This window comes from Oncorhynchus kisutch, linkage group LG3 (genome assembly GCF_002021735.2).
Source record: "Oncorhynchus kisutch isolate 150728-3 linkage group LG3, Okis_V2, whole genome shotgun sequence".
In the NCBI taxonomy this organism is placed as follows: Eukaryota; Metazoa; Chordata; class Actinopteri; order Salmoniformes; family Salmonidae; genus Oncorhynchus; species Oncorhynchus kisutch.
The window spans coordinates 28,659,959-28,678,659 of record NC_034176.2 but is presented as its reverse complement, the minus strand read 5'-3'; the positions used below and the strand labels follow the sequence as shown (position 1 = coordinate 28,678,659).

The following is an 18,701-nucleotide window of genomic DNA, read 5'->3' as shown; positions in this document are numbered from 1 at the left end:
TCTCATGTGAACGAGCGTCACGAGCTTGTGGCACTCTGCCAGACTACTGACTCAAAGAGCCCTTATGAGCCCCTCCTTTACAGTAGATGCCTCAAACAAGGTTCTAAAGACTGTTGACATCTAGTGAAAGCCTTAGGAAGTGCAACATGACCAATATCCCACTGTATCTTCAATAGGGAATGAGTTGAAAAATGACCAACCTCAGATTTCCCACTTCCTGGTTGGATTTTTTTCTCAGGTTTTTGCCTGCCATATGAGTTCTGTTATACTCACAGACATCATTCAAATAGTTTTAGAAACTTCAGAGTGTTTTCTATCTAAATATAAAATGCATATATTAGCAACTGGGACTGAGAAGCAGGCAGTTTACTCTGGGCACCTTATTCATCCAAGCTACTCAATACTGCTCCCAGCCATAAGAAGTTAATATTTTTGACACCATTGTATTTAAGTCTAAGAAATAGGACCTTGTCCCACATTGCCCCTAGTTAACTTATGGTTAATCAGCCATAAACTGTGCACCAATGGTCCACAAAGACACCAGCTGTTCAGGAACACGCCTGCATCATTACATGTATTACTTTTACACACATCCAATGACCCCCAGTATACCTCTTTCTTTTCAAGTACATCAGTAAAAACATAGTGACCATTCATGATAAGACATACATTTTTATAGTTTAACCAATTATGATGGAAGTATGTTGAATCATAAGTTGTCATTGTTGCTGATAATGAAGGGCTTGTGATTGAGAACTGTACTTGATGCAAGATAGAATGGATTTAATAGCCCCTTTTTTTAGTAGTCATGGTTCTTTCCCTTATTAGGCTACATCCAGTTGAGTCAATGTCAGGTCAGGGTTGGTTCTTTATGGCTCGTTGAAAACAAACAACCCCGGGTAGTAATTGCATCAGGGTCACGGTATGGGGAATTGCAGCTCATCCTCTTCTAAATAACTAGGTCATTGAGTCATACTGTGTACGTGAGAGAGTGCATTCATTTTGGTGGGAAAATTTGCTACATCACTTTGTTTTTCTCTGAAGCAATTCAAAAGTGAAAGCTGTATATCACATCTTTAGTTGAACTATTCACCTTACCATATGCCATAGCTGGCGAGAATGGTTATGGCATGGTCTGAATGATTCGATCATAATAATGATAGGATGGCTTACACTTGGCTTACCGAGTTTAACAGCTGAAACGAGTGCTCGCATATGCACACACTTGCCATATCATCTCATGGTCTTTGAGACATTTAGCTATTTAGCTACAGCATCTCATCTGGAAACCTGATCTGTGCACTTGTGTTTATATACTGAACAAAAATATACTGAACAAAGATAAAACACAGCATGTAACAATTTCAAAGATTTTCATATAAAGAAAATCAGTCAATTGAAATACATTCATTAGGTCCTAATCTATGGATTTTACGTGACTGGGAATACAGATATGAATGTGTTGGATCAGAAAACCAGTCACTATCTGGTGTGACCACCATTTGCCTCATGCAGAGCAACATCTTCGCATAGACTTATCTGGCTGTTGATTGTGCCCCGTGGAATGTTGTCCCACCCATCTTCAATGGCAGTGTGAAGTTGCTGGAAATTGGCGGGAACTTGAACATGCTATCATACACGTCGATCCAGAGCATACCAAACATGCTCAATGGGTGACATGTCTGGTGAGTTTGCAGGCCATGGAAGAACTGGGGCATTTTCAGGTTTTAGGAATTGTGAACACATTTGTGCTTCTACATTTGCATTGCTTGCTGTTTGGGGTTTTAGGCTGGGTTTCTGTACAGCACTTTGTGACATCAGCTGATGTAAAAAGGGCTTTATAAATACATTTGATTGATTGACTTGCATCATGGGGCTGTGCATTATCATGCTGAAACGTGATGGCCGTGGATGAATGGCATGACAATGGGCCTCAGGATCTCGTCACGGTATCTGTGCGTTCAAATTTCCATCAATAAAATGCAATTGTGTTCGATGTCTGTAGCTTATGCCAGCGCAACCATGGGCACCATGTTGACATCAGCAAACTGCTTGCTCACACTACGCCAGACATGTGATCTGCGGTCGGCCGGTTAGACAGACTTCTAAATCCTCTAAAACGACGTTGGAGACAGTTTATGGTAGATAAATGAATGTTCCGTATTCTAGCAACATCTGGTGCCAGAATTCCTGCGCTCCCTCAAAACTTGAGACAACTGTGGCATTGTGTTGTGTGACAAAAATGCACATTTTTATTATCCCCAGCACAATGTGCACCTATGTAATGATCATGCTGTTTAAGCAACGCTAATGATAGGCCTAACCATACTCTAGTACCTTAGATGGAAAGGCTTTCCCAAAAACCTTCTCAATTAAATGTTAACTAGCTACAAAGAAGCCTATGCCTACCTGGCAGAATGAAATCATGATAATTTGCATCGAACTCCATCTCATGTGCTACAGAAACACCTCTAACCAAACAACAGTGCTAGGTGCCTGTGCACTTTAATTAAAGGTTAATAACTACACAAAACAAATTCCCAGTGGTCTCCTGATGTGGTTTAAGCATTGTTATGGACTTACAACATCCAATTTTGTTGTTGTACTATCAACAAAGTATGACTTCGAGCAAAAACCTGAGGTAAAAAAAGGAACAAATCAGAAGCTTGTGAATTTCTGACCCAGTTGACAGCCTTATTTATCTGTTTCAATAGTAGACCTACTAAACTCGGCAAAAAAAGAAAAGTCCTCTCATTGCTGAAAATAAACGCAGTCGACAAACTTAACGTGTACATATTTGTAGGAACATAAGATTCAACAACTGAGAAACAAACTGAACAAGTTCCAGACATGTGACTTAACAGAAATGGAATAATGTGTCCCTGAAGAAATGGGGGGGGTCAAAATCTAAAGTAACAGTCAGTATCTGGTGTGGCCACCAGCTGCATTAAGTACTGCAGTGCATATCCTCCTCATGGACTGCACCAGATTTGCCTGTTCTTGCTGTGAGATGTTACCCTACACTTCCACCAAGGCACCTGCAAGTTCCCTGGACATTTCTAGGGGGGAATGGCCCTAGCCCTCACCCTCCGATCCAACAGGTTCCAGATGTGCTCAATGCGATTGAGATTCCAGGCTCTTTGCTGGCAATGGCAGAACACTGACATTCCTGTCTTGCAGGAAATCACGCACAGAACGAGCAGTGTGGCATTGTCATGCTGGAGGGTCATGTCAGGATGAGCCTGCAGCAAGGGTACCACGTGAGGGAGGAGGATGTCTTCCCTGTAATGCACAGCATCGAGATTAACGCACAGCGTTGAGCCTGCAGTGACAACAAGCTCAGTCCAATGATGCTGTGACACACCTCCCCAGGCCATGATGGACCTCCAAATTGATCCCACTCCAGAGTACAGGCCTCAGTGTAGCGCTCATTCTTTCGACGATAAACGCGAATCCGATCATCACTCCTGCTGAGACAAAACCGTGACTCGTCAGTGAAGAGCACTTTTTGCCAGTCCTGTCTGGTCCAGTGATGGTGGGTTTGTGCTTATAGGTAACATAGTTGCCGGTGATGTCTGGTGAGGACCTACCTTACAACAGGCCTACAAGCCCTCGGTCCAGCCTCTCTCAGCCTTTTGCGGACAGTCTGAGCACTGATGGAGGGATTGTGCGTTCCTGGTGTAACTAGGGCAGTTGTTGTTGCCATCCTGTCCCACAGGTGTGATGTTTGGATGTACTGATCCTGTGCAAGTGTTGTTACACGTGGTCTGCCACTGCGAGGACGATCAGCTGTCCGTCCTGTCTCCCTGTAGCGCTGTCTTAGGCGTCTCACAGTACGGACATTGCAATTTATTTCCCTGGCCACATCTGCAGTCCTCATGCCACCTTGCAGCATGCCTAAGGAACGTTCACGCAGATGAGCAGGGACCCTGGGAATCTTTCTTTGTGTTTTTCAGAGTCAGTAGAAAGGCCTCTTTAGTGTCCTAAGTTTTCATAACTGTGACCTTAATTGCCTACCGTCTGTAAGTTGTTAGTGTCTTAACGACCGTTCCACAGGTGTATGTTCATTAATTGTTTATGGTTCTTTGAACAAGCATGGGAAACAGTGTTTAACCCTTTCACACGTACCATCACACGGGTGAAAGGGTTAAACCCTTTTACAATAAAGATCTGTGAAGTTATTTGGATTTTTACAAATAATCTTTGAAAGATAGGATCCTGAAAAGGGGCTGTTTATTAGCCTATTATTAGCCTAATGCTCAGCACAGATTTTAGGTCATTCATATTGTGTCACTGGGAGCCTTTATTTATTTATTATTTAACTAGACAAGTCAGTTAAGAACAAATTATTATTTAGAATGATGGCCTACCACAAGGCAAAAGGGTTCCTACTGGGATTATTTTTTAAACACAACATGACAACAACACGGTAGCAACACAACATGGCAGCAGCACAAAATATGGTAAAAGAAAAACATTGGGCACAGACAACAGCACAAAGGGCAAGAAGGTAGAGACAACAATACATCATGCGTGTCAGCCACAAGTTTTAGTGCGTCCATGATTGAGTCTTTGAATGAAGAGATGAAGATAAAACTGTTTTTTGCAGCTCGCTCCAGTAGCTAGCTGAAACGAACTGAAAAGAGGTGCGACCCAGGGATGTGTGTGCTTTGGGGACCTTTAACAATGGGAGAGTGGGTGTTGTATGTAAAATATATCACTAGTCACTTTAAACAATGCTACTTAATATAATGTTTACATACCCTACATTATTAATCTCATGTATATGTATATACTGTACTCTATATCATCTACTGCATATTTATGTAATACATGTATCACTAGCCACTTTAAACTATGCCACTTTGTTTACATACCCTACATTACTCATCTCATATGTATATACTGTACTCGATACCATCTACTGCATCTTGCCTATGCTGTTCTGTACCATCACTCATTCATATCTTTATGTACATATTCTTTATCCCTTTACACTTGTGTGTATAAGGTAGTAGTTTTGGAATTGTTAGATTAGATTACTCGTTGGTTATTACTGCATTGTCGGAACTAGAAGCACAAGCATTTCGCTACACTCGCATTAACATCTGCTAACCATGTGTATGTGACAAATACATTTGATTTGATTTGATGTGGAGGATGAGGGCTGCAGTAGGCATCTCAGATAGGGGGGAGTTATGCCTTAATAGTTTTTTTTTCTTCTTCAAAATAAGCATCAACTAGTAGGTCTGGTTGATACACCCAGACCCACTTGTGGTCAGGTATACAGAGATTACCAATTTACAGAGGAGTATAGAGTGCAGTGATGTGTCCTATAAGGAGCATTGGTGGCAAATCTGATGGCCAAATGGTAAAGAACATCTAGCTGCTCTAGAGCACCTTTACCTGCCGATCTATAAATTACATTTCCGTAATCTAGCATGGGTAGGATGATCATCTGATTCAGGGTTTGTTTGGCAGCTGTGGTGAAAGAGGAGCGATTACAATAGAGGAAACCAAGTCTAGATTAACCTTAGCATGAATAGAATGACAGTGTACCGTCTAGCCATACTCCCAGGTACTTGTATGAGGTGGCTACCTCAAGCTCTAAACCCTCAGGGGTAGTAATCACACTGATGTGGAGAGGGTTAATTATTCTTACCGAACCACAAGATCTTTGTTTTGGAAGTGTTCAGAACAGGGTTAAGGGCAGAGAAAGCTTGTTCGACACCAAGAAAGCTTTGTTGTAGTCATTTAACACAACATCTGGGGAGGGGCCAGCTGAGTATAAGACTATCATCTGCATATAAATGGATGAGAGAGCTTCCTACTGCCTGAGCAATGTTGTTGACGTAAATTGAGAAGAGCGTAGGGCCTAAGATCAAGCCTTGTGGTACTCCGTGGGTTTCAGGCAGTGGCTGAGACAGCAGATGTTCTGACTTTATACGCTGCACTCTTTGAGAGAGAGAGTTAGCAAAATTAGAGCAAAATTAATTTATACTAAATTAATTAGTATACTCACTTCTCCAGGCACCACTACATCACTGGGTCGAAGTCCAGGTACGGCCCAAAGAAATGGGGTGTTGTCCAGCATTTCTGTGTGGTAATAAGGCATTTTAGCACAGGATATTTTTCATGCTTATTGTATTTTTCTTTCATGTAATTGGGAGAACCAGGAATAGACAATTGGAGAAAGTTTAGCCTATACACATCTCCTTTAACATTCAATCCTCTTTATAGTGCAGTGTAGTTGCCCTACACACAGAGTACAAAACATTAGAAACAACATCCTAACATTGAGTTGCACTCCCCTTTTCTCTTAGAACAGCCTCAATTCTTCGAGGCGTGGACTCTACAAGGTGACGAAAGCTGGCCCTTGTTGACTCCAATTCTTCCCACAGTTGTGTCAAGTTGGCTGGATGACCTTTGGGTGGAGGACCATTTGTGATACACACGGGAAACGGTTCAGCGTGGAAAAACCCAGCAGTGTTGCAGTTCTTAAGCCTTTTGTCTTGCCCTTTTACACTCTGAATGATAAATAATGTCATCAAGACATACTGATCCTTCTGTAACCTGATCCTCCTCTTCATATACACTGATTGAAGTGGACTCAACGGGTGACATCAATAAGGGATCATAGCTTTCACCTGGATTTACCTGTTCAGTCTGTCATGGAAAGAGCAGGTGTTCCTAATGTTTTGTACACTCGGTGTAGTTCACCACTGATAGCATTTACATTCATACTTTGTTTCCCAGTCAATAACAGATCTAGAACAGTACCCTGTGGATAGTAGAACACTAGTATGTTATGAATGTGCAGTAAATTAGAAAAACATACAATGTTATCTCGTCAACATATTGTTGTCTGTTGAACAGAGAAACTGTAGGTGACCTAGTTTTCTTTGACATGTAAATATATTCTGAAAATCAGGTGTGGAAAGTGTTATGTTATATGTCTCTGCAGGTCCCTGCTGACTACTGGCATCCTAGAGGAGGAGGGACTGGGGGGGAGAGTTAGTCTGGAGAGTTCACTGGCAGAGGAAAGCTTGGACCTGGGCCCAGGTCTTAGTGGAACCATGGATCGATCACCATGGCCAGGAGTAGAGGCCAGGATTATTGGAATTGTTTCCACAATATCAGTGAAGGTTTGAATTTCTGAAAGCAGCTCGAGCTTCAACACCACATCAGCAACAATCAATATCTCTCTGCAGCCTCATAACCGACTGACTTTTATTCATGACTCATAGTCTGTGCTTGACCATTTTTGTATTTGTATGCTTTTATGTGTGTTTATTGTCAGGTTTTGGGCTGAGTAATGACTCCTATGACTTGTTCCAATTTAGGTCTGAATAGAAAAGGTGATTGGTGGTAATAACATCCAGTGTTATGAATAGTAGTAAGGACCAAATTAAGTAACTCCTCACACAAAATAAAATGTGTCCATTATTGACAGGCCTAGAGTGCTACCATGTAGAAATTGTAGGCTACGACTATTGGCTAAGAATGATGAGTAAGGTTAACTTCATTGGTCAGGAGAGTAGGGAAGGCGGGATACACCAGATATCATGATAATTAAGGAGGTATATAAACGCAGACACTACTGATACTAGTTCAGCACCAGTAAAGAGAGAAGGAAAAGATAACAACAACAGGATGATTTCAACTTTTTCGAATGAACTGTAAGTTAGTGTTTTTAAGTTGATTGTTGCAATTACTGGTCAAATGTTCTTTTGATAGCGAGACAAGTCTTGTTGTAACTCACCATATAGAGGCCCAAGGCTGTTCCATAAAACAGTTTTTCTAATTGCATTGTAGTCTTGACATACTGTATATGTTAGCAAATACTAGAACCGATATGTCCATGCAGATCAATGTCTTAGGCTATGTATCTCTGAGACTCAATGCAGTGTTTACCCTATTTTCAAGAGTGTCCTTCAAGCTGAAGTCTATGCCTTTATGATCTTCTTACTACAGAAGATATTCCCAAACAACAGATGATGGCCTATACAACGTAAGAATGGTTATATGATCATGATGCATATGATTTATCAGTAAGCTGTAGAAGATTGTTCTTTGCTTATTGACCTTCATCTTTATCCTTCAAAGAGTATTACAGATGTTGGGTCCTCTGGACATGGCCGTAAGGCTGTGCTGGAGCCAGTGTCCACCACTGTGCCAGCTGTTCTGTGCATCCTCTCTGAGACCCTGCATCAGAACCCCCATGCCAGAGCAGCTCTCCCAGAGCAGGCTAAGTCCTACAGCACTTTCCCCAGACAGACATGTGCCTCTGAATGAGAGTGGTGAGGATGAAGTCAAGGCTAAGAGAAAGCATGTGATTTTCACTGACTCTAAGGTTTGTCCCTAACTGCAGCCAACATATACTATTAAATGGTGGAGTGGATGTACCCACGGTCATCATGCCCAGAGAGGCGGCGCAACACGACAGAGGATGGTTCTAGCTGCACTGTCAGCAAATCTATTGAGGAGAGCAGGCTGTGACTGGGCTTCCCACAGCCCTCTGCAGACTTCCAGTGTTTCCGTGCCAGGTTGAGGGAGGGCATGGTTCTCCTGGGGAACTGCAGTGTGAAGAACCAGACCTTCCAGAAGGCTGTGTGAATCCGCATCACCTTTGACTCCTAGCACTGCCAACAAGATGTACCCTGTGCTTTCCTTAAAGAGCGCTATGGTGGAGCTGACACAGACATCTTTGAATTTGACATCACCCTGCCCATGCTCGATGAGAAGATTCAATTCTTTGTTTTATCTACCTGATGAGTACAGCACCCCATTCTGGGACAATAGCAATGGACAGAACTACAGCATGTTTGTCTTTGACAAGCCTGGGGCATAACGCCGTGGGGCATAATCTGGACAACAGAAAGACTGCAATAGGCTACACTGAACTTCACCGTAACATTTTATGCTTCGACCCTCATCTTCACTAAGTTCATCTGAGGTGAACTGTAATATGCTAAAATGTCAGCTAAAATAAACTATTGTTCTGTTTTTCATATTTTCCATTGCTTGCACTGTAAATTGCATTCTGGAAGAAGAGTCAGTAGGATAGAATAGTCATTAGGAAATTGAAGATGGGTCTGGTTATACAGTTTCAAACATGCTCACCGAAAGCTAAAATATAATAATATTTACAATATGGCTGGAGGGAAAGCCTGAGATTCTCTACAGTCTTCTATAATTCTGTCAGTGTGCAGTGCACTTCCTCTCTGACCAAGTGTTGAGTAACAGAGTTGAGTAACTGCCAGGTTTTAACCAAGAAATATTGCCTCATAAACACTTACGGTTGTCTGACTGCTAATTTCAGTGTCCATGTGACTGCTGTAGACAGGATATCCCAGAAATCTTTGATATCCTGAGTACATCATGGAATACTGAAGTGAAAAAATTATACAGAACAAAAATATAAACGCAACATGTAAAGTGTTGGTCCAATGTTTCATGAAGGGAAATAAAAGATCTCAGAAATTAGTTTACATCCCTGTTAGTGAGCATTTCTCCTTTGCCAAGATAATCCATCCACCTGACAGGTGTGGCATATCAAGAAGCTGATTAAACAGCGTGCTCATTATTACATAGGTGCACCTTGTGCACAGATGTCTCAAGTTTTCAGGGAGTGTGCAATTGGTATGCTGACTGCAGGAATGTCCACCAGAGCTGTTGCCAGAGAAGTAAATGTTCATTTCTCTACCATAAACCACCTCCAAAGTTATTTTAGAGAATTTGGCATTACGTCCAATCGGCCTCAGAACTGCAGTCCACATGTAACCACGCCAGCACAGGACCTCCACATCCAGCTTCTTCACCTGCAGATCGTTTGAGACCAGCCACCCTGACAGCTGATGAAACATGAGGAATATTTATATCTGTAATAAAGCCCTTTGTGGGGAAAAACTCATTCTGATTGGCTGGGTCTTGCTCCCCAGTAGGCCAGTCTCCCAAGTGGGTGGACCTATGCCCATGGCTGCGCCCCTGCCCAGTCATGTGAAATCCATCGATTAGGGCCTAATGAATTTATTTCAGTTGACTGATTTTCTTGTATGAACTGTAACTCAATAAAATCATTGAAATTGTTGCATGTTGCGTCTATATTTTTGTTCAGTGTAGAGCCCTCAAAGGAGAGTGAGTATGAGCTAATCTTATCCCAGTATTGTGTTCCCTGGTGCCCACATGACTAAAGCCTGTTATCAGACACTATAGGGAGCAGGCATTGTTTCTATTTGAATTATGCTTCCATTGATCTCGACAGCCAAAGACATATCATTACTTATCGACTAAAAGACAAAAGGAAAGATGACAGAGGCAAGCTGTGACTGGACATCCTGACCACTGAGAATGGCTCCCTGTGTACCATGATTCACAGCTACTGTGTGACTTTCACAGGAATCATGACATTCATGAGGGCATTGGTATACCAAATGACATCCTACAGTCAAATAAAATCTTTATTATTCACTTATGAGATGTAACGGAATAACATAATGTTTGAAAGTTTTCAAATAGAAATGAAATTGACTGTGTTTTTAGGTATAAGACATCTTGGAATCCTCTTAAGACCAACAGGTACTGTAAGGAGAAGACAGAAATGGATATCTTACGTAATGTTATCTGACAAACACAACGTGTACATCTCAGCTTTCTCCAGCAGTGGAGGCTAATACAGAGGCTAATGGAGATTTGCAATTCTGGGGAGGGATGGGGGAAGCAGCATGCACATACTCCAAGAGATGGGCTGTCCCAGTTGTGTTACTGTCCCTTACACTACTAGATGGATTAAATCACTCAGCCCATTTATCAAGTTATTTTTGTTGTTGTTGTTGCAACGATGGTGATATACATCCTCATTGTTCTCTAAACCCTGTCAGTCCAGTCAGTTCTCTCAGCGGCCCACACTGATGTTGCACACCTTGCAGCTGGGGTCCTTCTTGGCGTTGGCTGTAGTCTGGCTCATCTGGTGGTGGCCACTGATCTCCAGCACACTGCCCTGCTCCAGATACAGCGGCTCTGTGTAGAGCACCTCCAGGATGACATCACTGGCGTGGCAGAACAGGGGGTCTTCTCCCTGCCTCTGGGGTGGGATGTATGTCAGGAAGGGGTTGGCAGTCAGGTCCAGCAGTGGGAGACTACTACGGCAGAAGTTATCCCCCTCTGAGCCAGAAGGGGCCAGTACCAACACCACATAGTGATAGGCTGTGTACATACAGTAGAAGTCAGCAAAGTAAAGATTGGTGTTGGGATTCAGCAGGTTCCCGGCCGGGATCTGGAAACGCAGGGGGCCGTAGGGGGAGTCGTTTGGAGGAAGACCTGTGTCAAACTCAGTGTTGCAGCTGAGGAAGACTCCCTGCAGTTTGCTGTTGATAGGGGAGCCGTGACTTCCACTATTGTCTTTCAGGGCTGGGCGCATCAGCCCCCCGCACTCAGTTCTAACAGAAAAGGAGAAACATTTTGTTATTGAACTTCACAAGTACATCCCTATACGTGTGTGTATTTACAGAGTATGGTATAGTACTGACCTGACATAGTGGAAGTAGTCAGGGTGCTGGTTGCGATAGAACACAGAGAACCGCAGCAATCTTCCAGCAGAACCCTGTGCTTTACCAAGGAGCTGTTTGAGGTGGTCCATGGCATAATCTGTTTCATACAAAAACAGTCAATTATGAAGTTCCTTGTTCAAATCCTTTGTAGGCATATTCAATTGAATCAATACGCTACAGCAGGTCATAAGGCCTGCATTACATTGGTAAATGTCCTACTATAGAAATCGATGTACTTCTATGACATACCCCCTGTGCAGAACTCGACCACCTGGCTCCAGTCAGACACCAGGTACTCTCCGTCTGCCTGTCTCACTGCAGTCTGCACAGCAACACAGTACTCTGTCCGTGGGCTCAGGAACCAATGACCTCTCACTGCCATGGGTAAAGGCACTGCCTTGGCCACCAGTTTGGTGGGCACATCCTGATGGGTGAAACAGGGATACATGTTAATTCAAGTGACTCATCAGTTGAATTACTACAATACAGCATTTCATAGGTAAAACATGGGATTGGCAGTAGGTCTAAATGTTTTATGTAAACACACTCATGGATTATACATTTCTTTAGCATATTCTGGTACAAACTGGTCTAGTTAAGCTACTGTATATCTAATCAAATTAGTGGCTTTGTTTTGGCCAGGGCCTCTAAGAAGCACAGCTAATTAAAACAAGCTCACAGGGCCCACATAACCATGGCAACCACCCTGGTGCAAGTTTGTTTGTGTTGCTTTGATTTCCGAGTGATAGAAACACACTTCCAATCAAGCGCAGCACAACCCTGAACAGCTGTGTACAACATAAATCAGGGGCTTTTGTAAAGGCATTGGAAGATTATATTAAATAGAGAACTGTACCAAAGTAGTTATTCAAGTATCTCATGTGTGGCTAGAGTAGGGTTGATGTAAGAAAGGCTCAGAAACACCCATCAGGAATGACTGAGCATGACATCTTTCATTTCAATTATTCAAATTCTCCCACTGTCATAACTTTCTATTTCATGGGTATTATGATAAGAGCTAACCTCAAGTAATAGCCCAAAGTCCTTCCAACAGTAAACAGATTGAATCTGTTTTAGTAGCAGATTGAATCTGTTGTAGTCCCATGTAGCTCAGTTGGTAGGGTATGGTGCCAGGGTTGTGGGATCGATTCCCACAGGGGACCAGTACGAAAAAAGTAATAAAATGTATGCTGTCACTCTGGATAAGAGCGTCTGCTAAATTACTAAAGAGTAAATGTTATAGTGCATAATTTCAGTCTGTTTGAAAGGATCCCATTGTAAATAACAAATGGCCACTTAATTTTCTATTTCAATCGTTCTTGTATTTCAAATACTGATTGCAATTAGCTAGGTCTATATTTTTGAACATGATGCTGAGAGATAGAAAATGAAGAAACAAATGGGTAGTATACAGAAACTCAGTTCAGTGACTGGTCTGGAATAAAATCGCAGTTCACAGTAAAGAGAACAGAGCTGTAGTTTTTAGGCTTTGTCCGTTTTCTGGCCATTCAAAAGGAAGCGAATGTGCCCATGAGTCACTTGCCCAAAGCTATTTTGCAGCACAAGATTCTCATTCTCCTCCACTGGAAGTGACTTAAAGGGCACTGCTCTCTGGGTTGTAACTGCTGCAGAGTCAGATACACTCATTACCAGGCTTTTATCTATTGTTCTGCATAGACACTGTCTCATGTCTATGCTATCTTGGGTTATATCAAAACATATTACATCACGTTGCAGTGAAATGTCTATTATTGGAGAACAGGACATGGAGGGATTAGAACAAGCGGTTTGCTGGCACCTTAATTGGGGAGGACAGGCTCATAGTAATGGCTTGAATGGTAACAAAAACATCACACACATGGTTACCATGTGTTTGAAACTATTCCATTCACTCCATTCCAGCCATCACTATGAGCCGTTCTCCCCAGCCTCCTGTGATGAGAAGTAAAGAACATGGATCTAGACAGCGGGAGTCAGAGTCACTATCGGTGGAAAGAGTAATAGTCATTGAGTCATGGGGGAAGCCTGGGGGGCCTGGGGAGGTTTATGAGGGGGGAAAGCAGTGACAATCTGTCAGACACACCCTGTGTTTGAAGCGGTTGGGATCCCTGCTCTCTTTGCGGCTCAGGTCTATGAAGAAGTGTGTGGCCCTGGCAGTATCCTCAGGGGTCATGTCCCAGGCGATGCGGAAGGAATCGCAGGTCACCTCACATATCTGGATATTATTGGGGGTGGAAAGGGCTGTATCCATTGTTATTAGCTGCTGAACAAGAAGAGAAAGGAGGGTCATATGATGGGATCAGATTTGAACATTTTTGTAAATGTAATTTATTTTTGTGTAACAGACATATACAACAAAATGTACAATGTGGATCCTGAGGATATCCCTTAAAATATTTAATTAAATTGCTTGTTTCCAAAGTGGTCCTCGGTGGTAAAAACAATAACACACATAATGATTAAAAGGCAAGACAAAATTACAAACAACCATAAATACATTCATTTATATTAGACATCCTAAAAAGTGGCACTATTCACTCCACTTTTCCCGAAACCTTAAAAATCACCCATATTTATTTGGCATTTCGATCTAAAAAACAATCTATTCATTGCACATCATACCTATCATTCAAATGAATACATCTGACCAGCAGTAGGGGAGGCACAAGGAGCAATGCAGTGGTTTCTCTTACTTAGACAACCTTGTCCAAATGAAAACCTTTGCCTTTTTCTTTGCTTGATCACCAAGGGGAGGATTTGCCATAGACCTGCATAGTAAATACCTCTGGGTACAGGACTGGCAACATTTTACATCATAAAATAACCTACCGTTAGATAGCTACATTGCAATATTGTCCCATGTCCGATCTCAATTCCTTCCTTTTGAATCATTCTAAATCCATTGGGACTTTTAGTACTAATGGATGAAACAAGATGTCACACAGCTTGGCTGTATCGACTGTTGGATTAGTTACAATTTGTCAAAGTCCCTGTTCATGCCTGGGAAAATGTAAAGCATTGAGACGTATTTCATAATCCACCAACGCCAGTCTCCTGGCAACCAGTCAGATTTGACTCCTGTGTTCACTATATCCTCTAGCTTCACATCACCTAATTTTCCTAATCTGCAAATCTGAGGACATGGTCCTACAGTCATAGAGTTTTCCTTAAGGAAAGTTAAACTAAATCTGACTCATAAGTTCTGTTAATCACCTTTGATGTAATTGATTTCCAATGGTCTTCAGAGCACAATGAAAGCTGAGTAAGCAGGAAGGGTGCAGCTCAGGGAAAATCTCAAAATGTTTCATGGCCTCTGAAGTGTTGGGATAAATAGAAAAAGTGAGACCATACGGTTACCTATGGTCTTATTAATGCCAATAACAGCCAGGGGATCCAGGCTGGTGCACATAGCCTTGAAGACTGGACTGTGTGTAATCTGTGGGTCAGCCTATTGTGTTTGATTAGCTGTCACCTTCCCTTTGCTGAATTGATGATGCCATGGATGTGCCTTCCAGGGGGGAAAATGCATCTTCCTCTCCGTTCCTGCCTGCTGTGAGTATGAAAGACAGGCATGGGAGGCATCAACTTGTCTACTCTTGCTGTTTTTACTCTCTCAGTCTCTCTCTGAGAGTAATTATCATTGTATATATATATATTTTTTTTTTAAGTGCCAATATTGCTTATAATACAATATAGCTCTTTTTAATAACCCTCTCATCCTTCATTACCTTCCATGTACTATTTTACTCCCATTTCATAATGACAACAGCTTTGCACCAACAACAAATGGCCCATTTCCCGATTATAAACCCAAACACACATAACATATGTCCCATTTCCCCGATTATAAACCCAAACACACATAACATATGGCCCATTCCCCGAATATAAGCCCAAACACACATAACATATGGCCCATTCCCCGATTATAAGCCCAAACACACATAACATATGGCCCATTCCCCGATTATAAGCCCAAACACACATAACATATGCTGTAACAGTAAGATGCTCAGCAGTATGCTGCTAGCAATAAACAGTAAGTTGTACAGACAGCATCTCTGCTATATTGTGTGCTGCTTGTGTATTAGTGAGAGTGGATGTTACAGTGAGTGGATGGTGGAGAGACGGAGTGTGTGGTTTGTGTTAGGTTGGCTGTGTCACACATGGGTGAACATGATGGGTAGTGCTGTACTGCATCTGCGCACTGTATGTGGCCTGGAGAGGTGTTATGTTCTGGTCCACCTCATGATGGACATGCTGCAGCGCGGCAGCTCATTAAAGCCGCAGAGCTGTGAAACGTTTGAGCTATCTCTTTTACACGGGGCTGGGGAAGCTGGTTGTGGCACCACGCACATTCCCTCCCTGGGTCTCCTGTGTTACCCAGCTGCTGCCTGCTCCTCTCCCTCTCCTTCCACACACAGCATTTATGGCAAAAAGAGATTCTCATAGGACAACCATCAAAGCCTCATATTCCCTAGTCGTGCTTGTACCACTTTCTGACTGAATATGTCTGAACACAGTTCAAACGCAAGTTCCCCACATCGTTTAAATAGTCCTGCTTGCACTCTTATTTATTTATCAGTATGCAAACAGTGAGAGAGAATTCATGGCACTGTGAGTCCACTCCAAATCTAATTGGCCATAAATCAGCTATTTAGATTTGTAAGAAGAAAACAGACTACTGAGCTTTACATAGATCAATTGCATTATGGGTTAAAGCAATTTAATGTGAACATTCATATTTTGGCCTCTGATCTTTGATAGTACCACATTTGACAGTTTTGCTCACTTTGTAATGTAAAGCTGTAATGTGTTCACAGAGGGAACGGCAAAGGGCATACTACTCATTCTCCATTGATGTAGAACCCTGATACATACATTACACTCAGAAAAAAGGGTTCCAAAAGGGTTCTTTGACTGTCCCCATTGGAGAACCCTTTTTGGTTCCAGGTAGAACTCTTTTGGGTTCCATGTAGAACTCTCCGGGGAAAGGGTTCTACATGGATCCAAAAAGGGTTCTTCAAAGGGTTCTCTTTTGGGGACAGCCAAAGACCCCTTTTACCACTGTGCTGTGACAGTGTTGTGATGAATGCTGCTGCATACAGGGGAGGCAGGTAGCGTAGTGGTAGAGCGTTGGGCCAGTAACCGAAAGGTTGGTGGATCGAATCCCCGAGCTGACAAGGTAGAAATCTGTTGTTCTGCCTCCTGAACAAGGCAGTTAACCCACTGTTCCTAGGCCGTCATTGTAAATAAGAATTTGTTCCTAACTAGTTCAATGAAGGATAAATAAAAAATACACTGAATAGTGTATGCACAGAAAGCAGCTCCATGCCTGTGATACATTTTTCTACTAGTGCAGTGGTTATCAGATAAGACCAGATAAATTCAGATAATGCATCCTAAGGGGGAGTGTCATACATAAGTGACAGTCAGTTGACTGAGGTTGAGGAAGTGAAGCGATGGAGAGGCAAGTGGAGCGTGTGTTCTGCTCTGGATCAGATCATATGGAAGAGGGAATGTATGATCTCAATTGAATTGTATCCTCCTATGATCTACTCTACACTGAATCACTGTGTGGTAATCATCGTGTGGTAATCATTATCCTATCAACAAAAATAATCGTATTTACGCAGTGGTTCTTGTGATCTCTCAAAGCTTGTTCGTGATTGTGATTGACTTTTTAATCCAAATTTCAGGCAGGTTATTAATGACACTGGCAGTTATAGTCAGGTCTCCACTAATGGGCTGATGATAATCACACCTGCTTTGCGAACAGAACAACATTTTCTCAAATAGGATCCTATTTACACAGTCGTTCTTGTAATCTCTCAAAGCTTGTTGGTGATTGTGATTGACTGTTTAATCCAAATTTCAGGCAGGTTATTAATGACACTGGCAGTCATAGTCAGATCTCCACTAATGGGCTGATGATAATCACACCTGCATTGCGAACGGAACAACATTTTCTTAAATTCTAAATACCTGTACCACAGCTGAGTTCATTGACTAGACATTATAACCCTGACAAATAGCCATTTCCAAGATATGCCTTATCGCATAATATGAGGATTCATTATACCTCAATAATAAGAAACTCAAACAAGCATTCTAGTATTAACCTCACTCACATTATCCGTGGATCGATGGATCTACATAGTGTCAAACAGTACCTGGCGAATGCCCTGGTAATAAGCATGGAAAAATAGACTATGCCATTTCAAGCATATAAACAAACATACTGTAATTCTTCTTACAGTGGCTCAACAATAGCTGTTGTTTAACTTATGAACACTTGATGCACGAGGAGACTGACTAAATATATAGCCTTACCTCTGTGTGGTGAATAAGTGTCTTTGTAAAAAGTGCAATAGGTCCTTAACCAGAGAAGATAAGAGCAGAAATCTATTCTATCATACCTCTTTCTTTTCTTCTGCAGTCGATGATAGATCCCCAGGAAAACCGATTAGGAAGTGAAATGAACACTCTCACTCTCTTTCCTTCTCTCCCTCTCACTTGCTCTTTCTCTCCTCGTGCTCGCTCTTCGTCTCTGTCTCCTTTCTCTACCTCACATGCTCCCCCCCTCTCTCTATTCTCCTCCTCCCCTAGCTGGGTTCTGAGGAGGATGTTTACATGCTCCCCCCCTCTCTCTATTCTCCTCCTCCCCTAGCTGGGTTCTGAGGAGGATGTTTACATGCTCCCCCCCTCTCTCTATTCTCCTCCTCCCCTAGCTGGGTTCTGAGGAGGATGTTTACATGCTCCCCCCCTCTCTCTATTCTCCTCCTCCCCTAGCTGGGTTCTGAGGAGGATGTTTACTTGCTCCCCCCCCTCTCTCTATTCTCCTCCTCCCCTAGCTGGGTTCTGAGGAGGATGTTTACTTGCTCCCCCCCTCTCTCTATTCTCCTCCTCCCCTAGCTGGGTTCTGAGGAGGATGTTTACATGCTCCCCCCCTCTCTCTATTCTCCTCCTCCCCTAGCTGGGTTCTGAGGAGGATGTTTACATGCTCCCCCTCTCTCTCTATTCTCCTCCTCCCCTAGCTGGGTTCTGAGGAGGATGTTTACATGCTCCCCCTCTCTCTCTATTCTCCTCCTCCCCTAGCTGGGTTCTGAGGAGGATGTTTACATGCTCCCCCTCTCTCTCTATTCTCCTCCT

General features: G+C 42.6%; 1 protein-coding gene across 2 annotated transcripts; it reads right to left on the bottom strand.

The window, feature by feature from the left end:
* Nucleotides 1-10,442: 10,442 nt before the first annotated feature.
* Nucleotides 10,443-18,237, bottom strand: LOC109872056 (phytanoyl-CoA hydroxylase-interacting protein). 2 transcript variants are annotated; one of them, XM_020463148.2, is made up of 5 exons: nt 17,969-18,237; nt 13,633-13,812; nt 11,799-11,973; nt 11,529-11,646; nt 10,443-11,438 (listed from the first exon to the last, which is right to left on the bottom strand). In XM_020463148.2, exons 2-5 carry the CDS (start codon nt 13,798-13,800, stop codon nt 10,895-10,897), a joined length of 1,005 nt encoding a protein of 334 aa, XP_020318737.1. In that variant the 5' UTR covers nt 13,801-13,812; nt 17,969-18,237; the 3' UTR covers nt 10,443-10,894. The 2 variants fall into 2 exon arrangements, with proteins under 2 accessions (XP_020318737.1, XP_031676070.1); XM_031820210.1 differs by having other exon boundaries at nt 13,633-13,809; nt 17,969-18,131.
* Between the last annotated feature and the right edge of the window lie 464 nt (nt 18,238-18,701).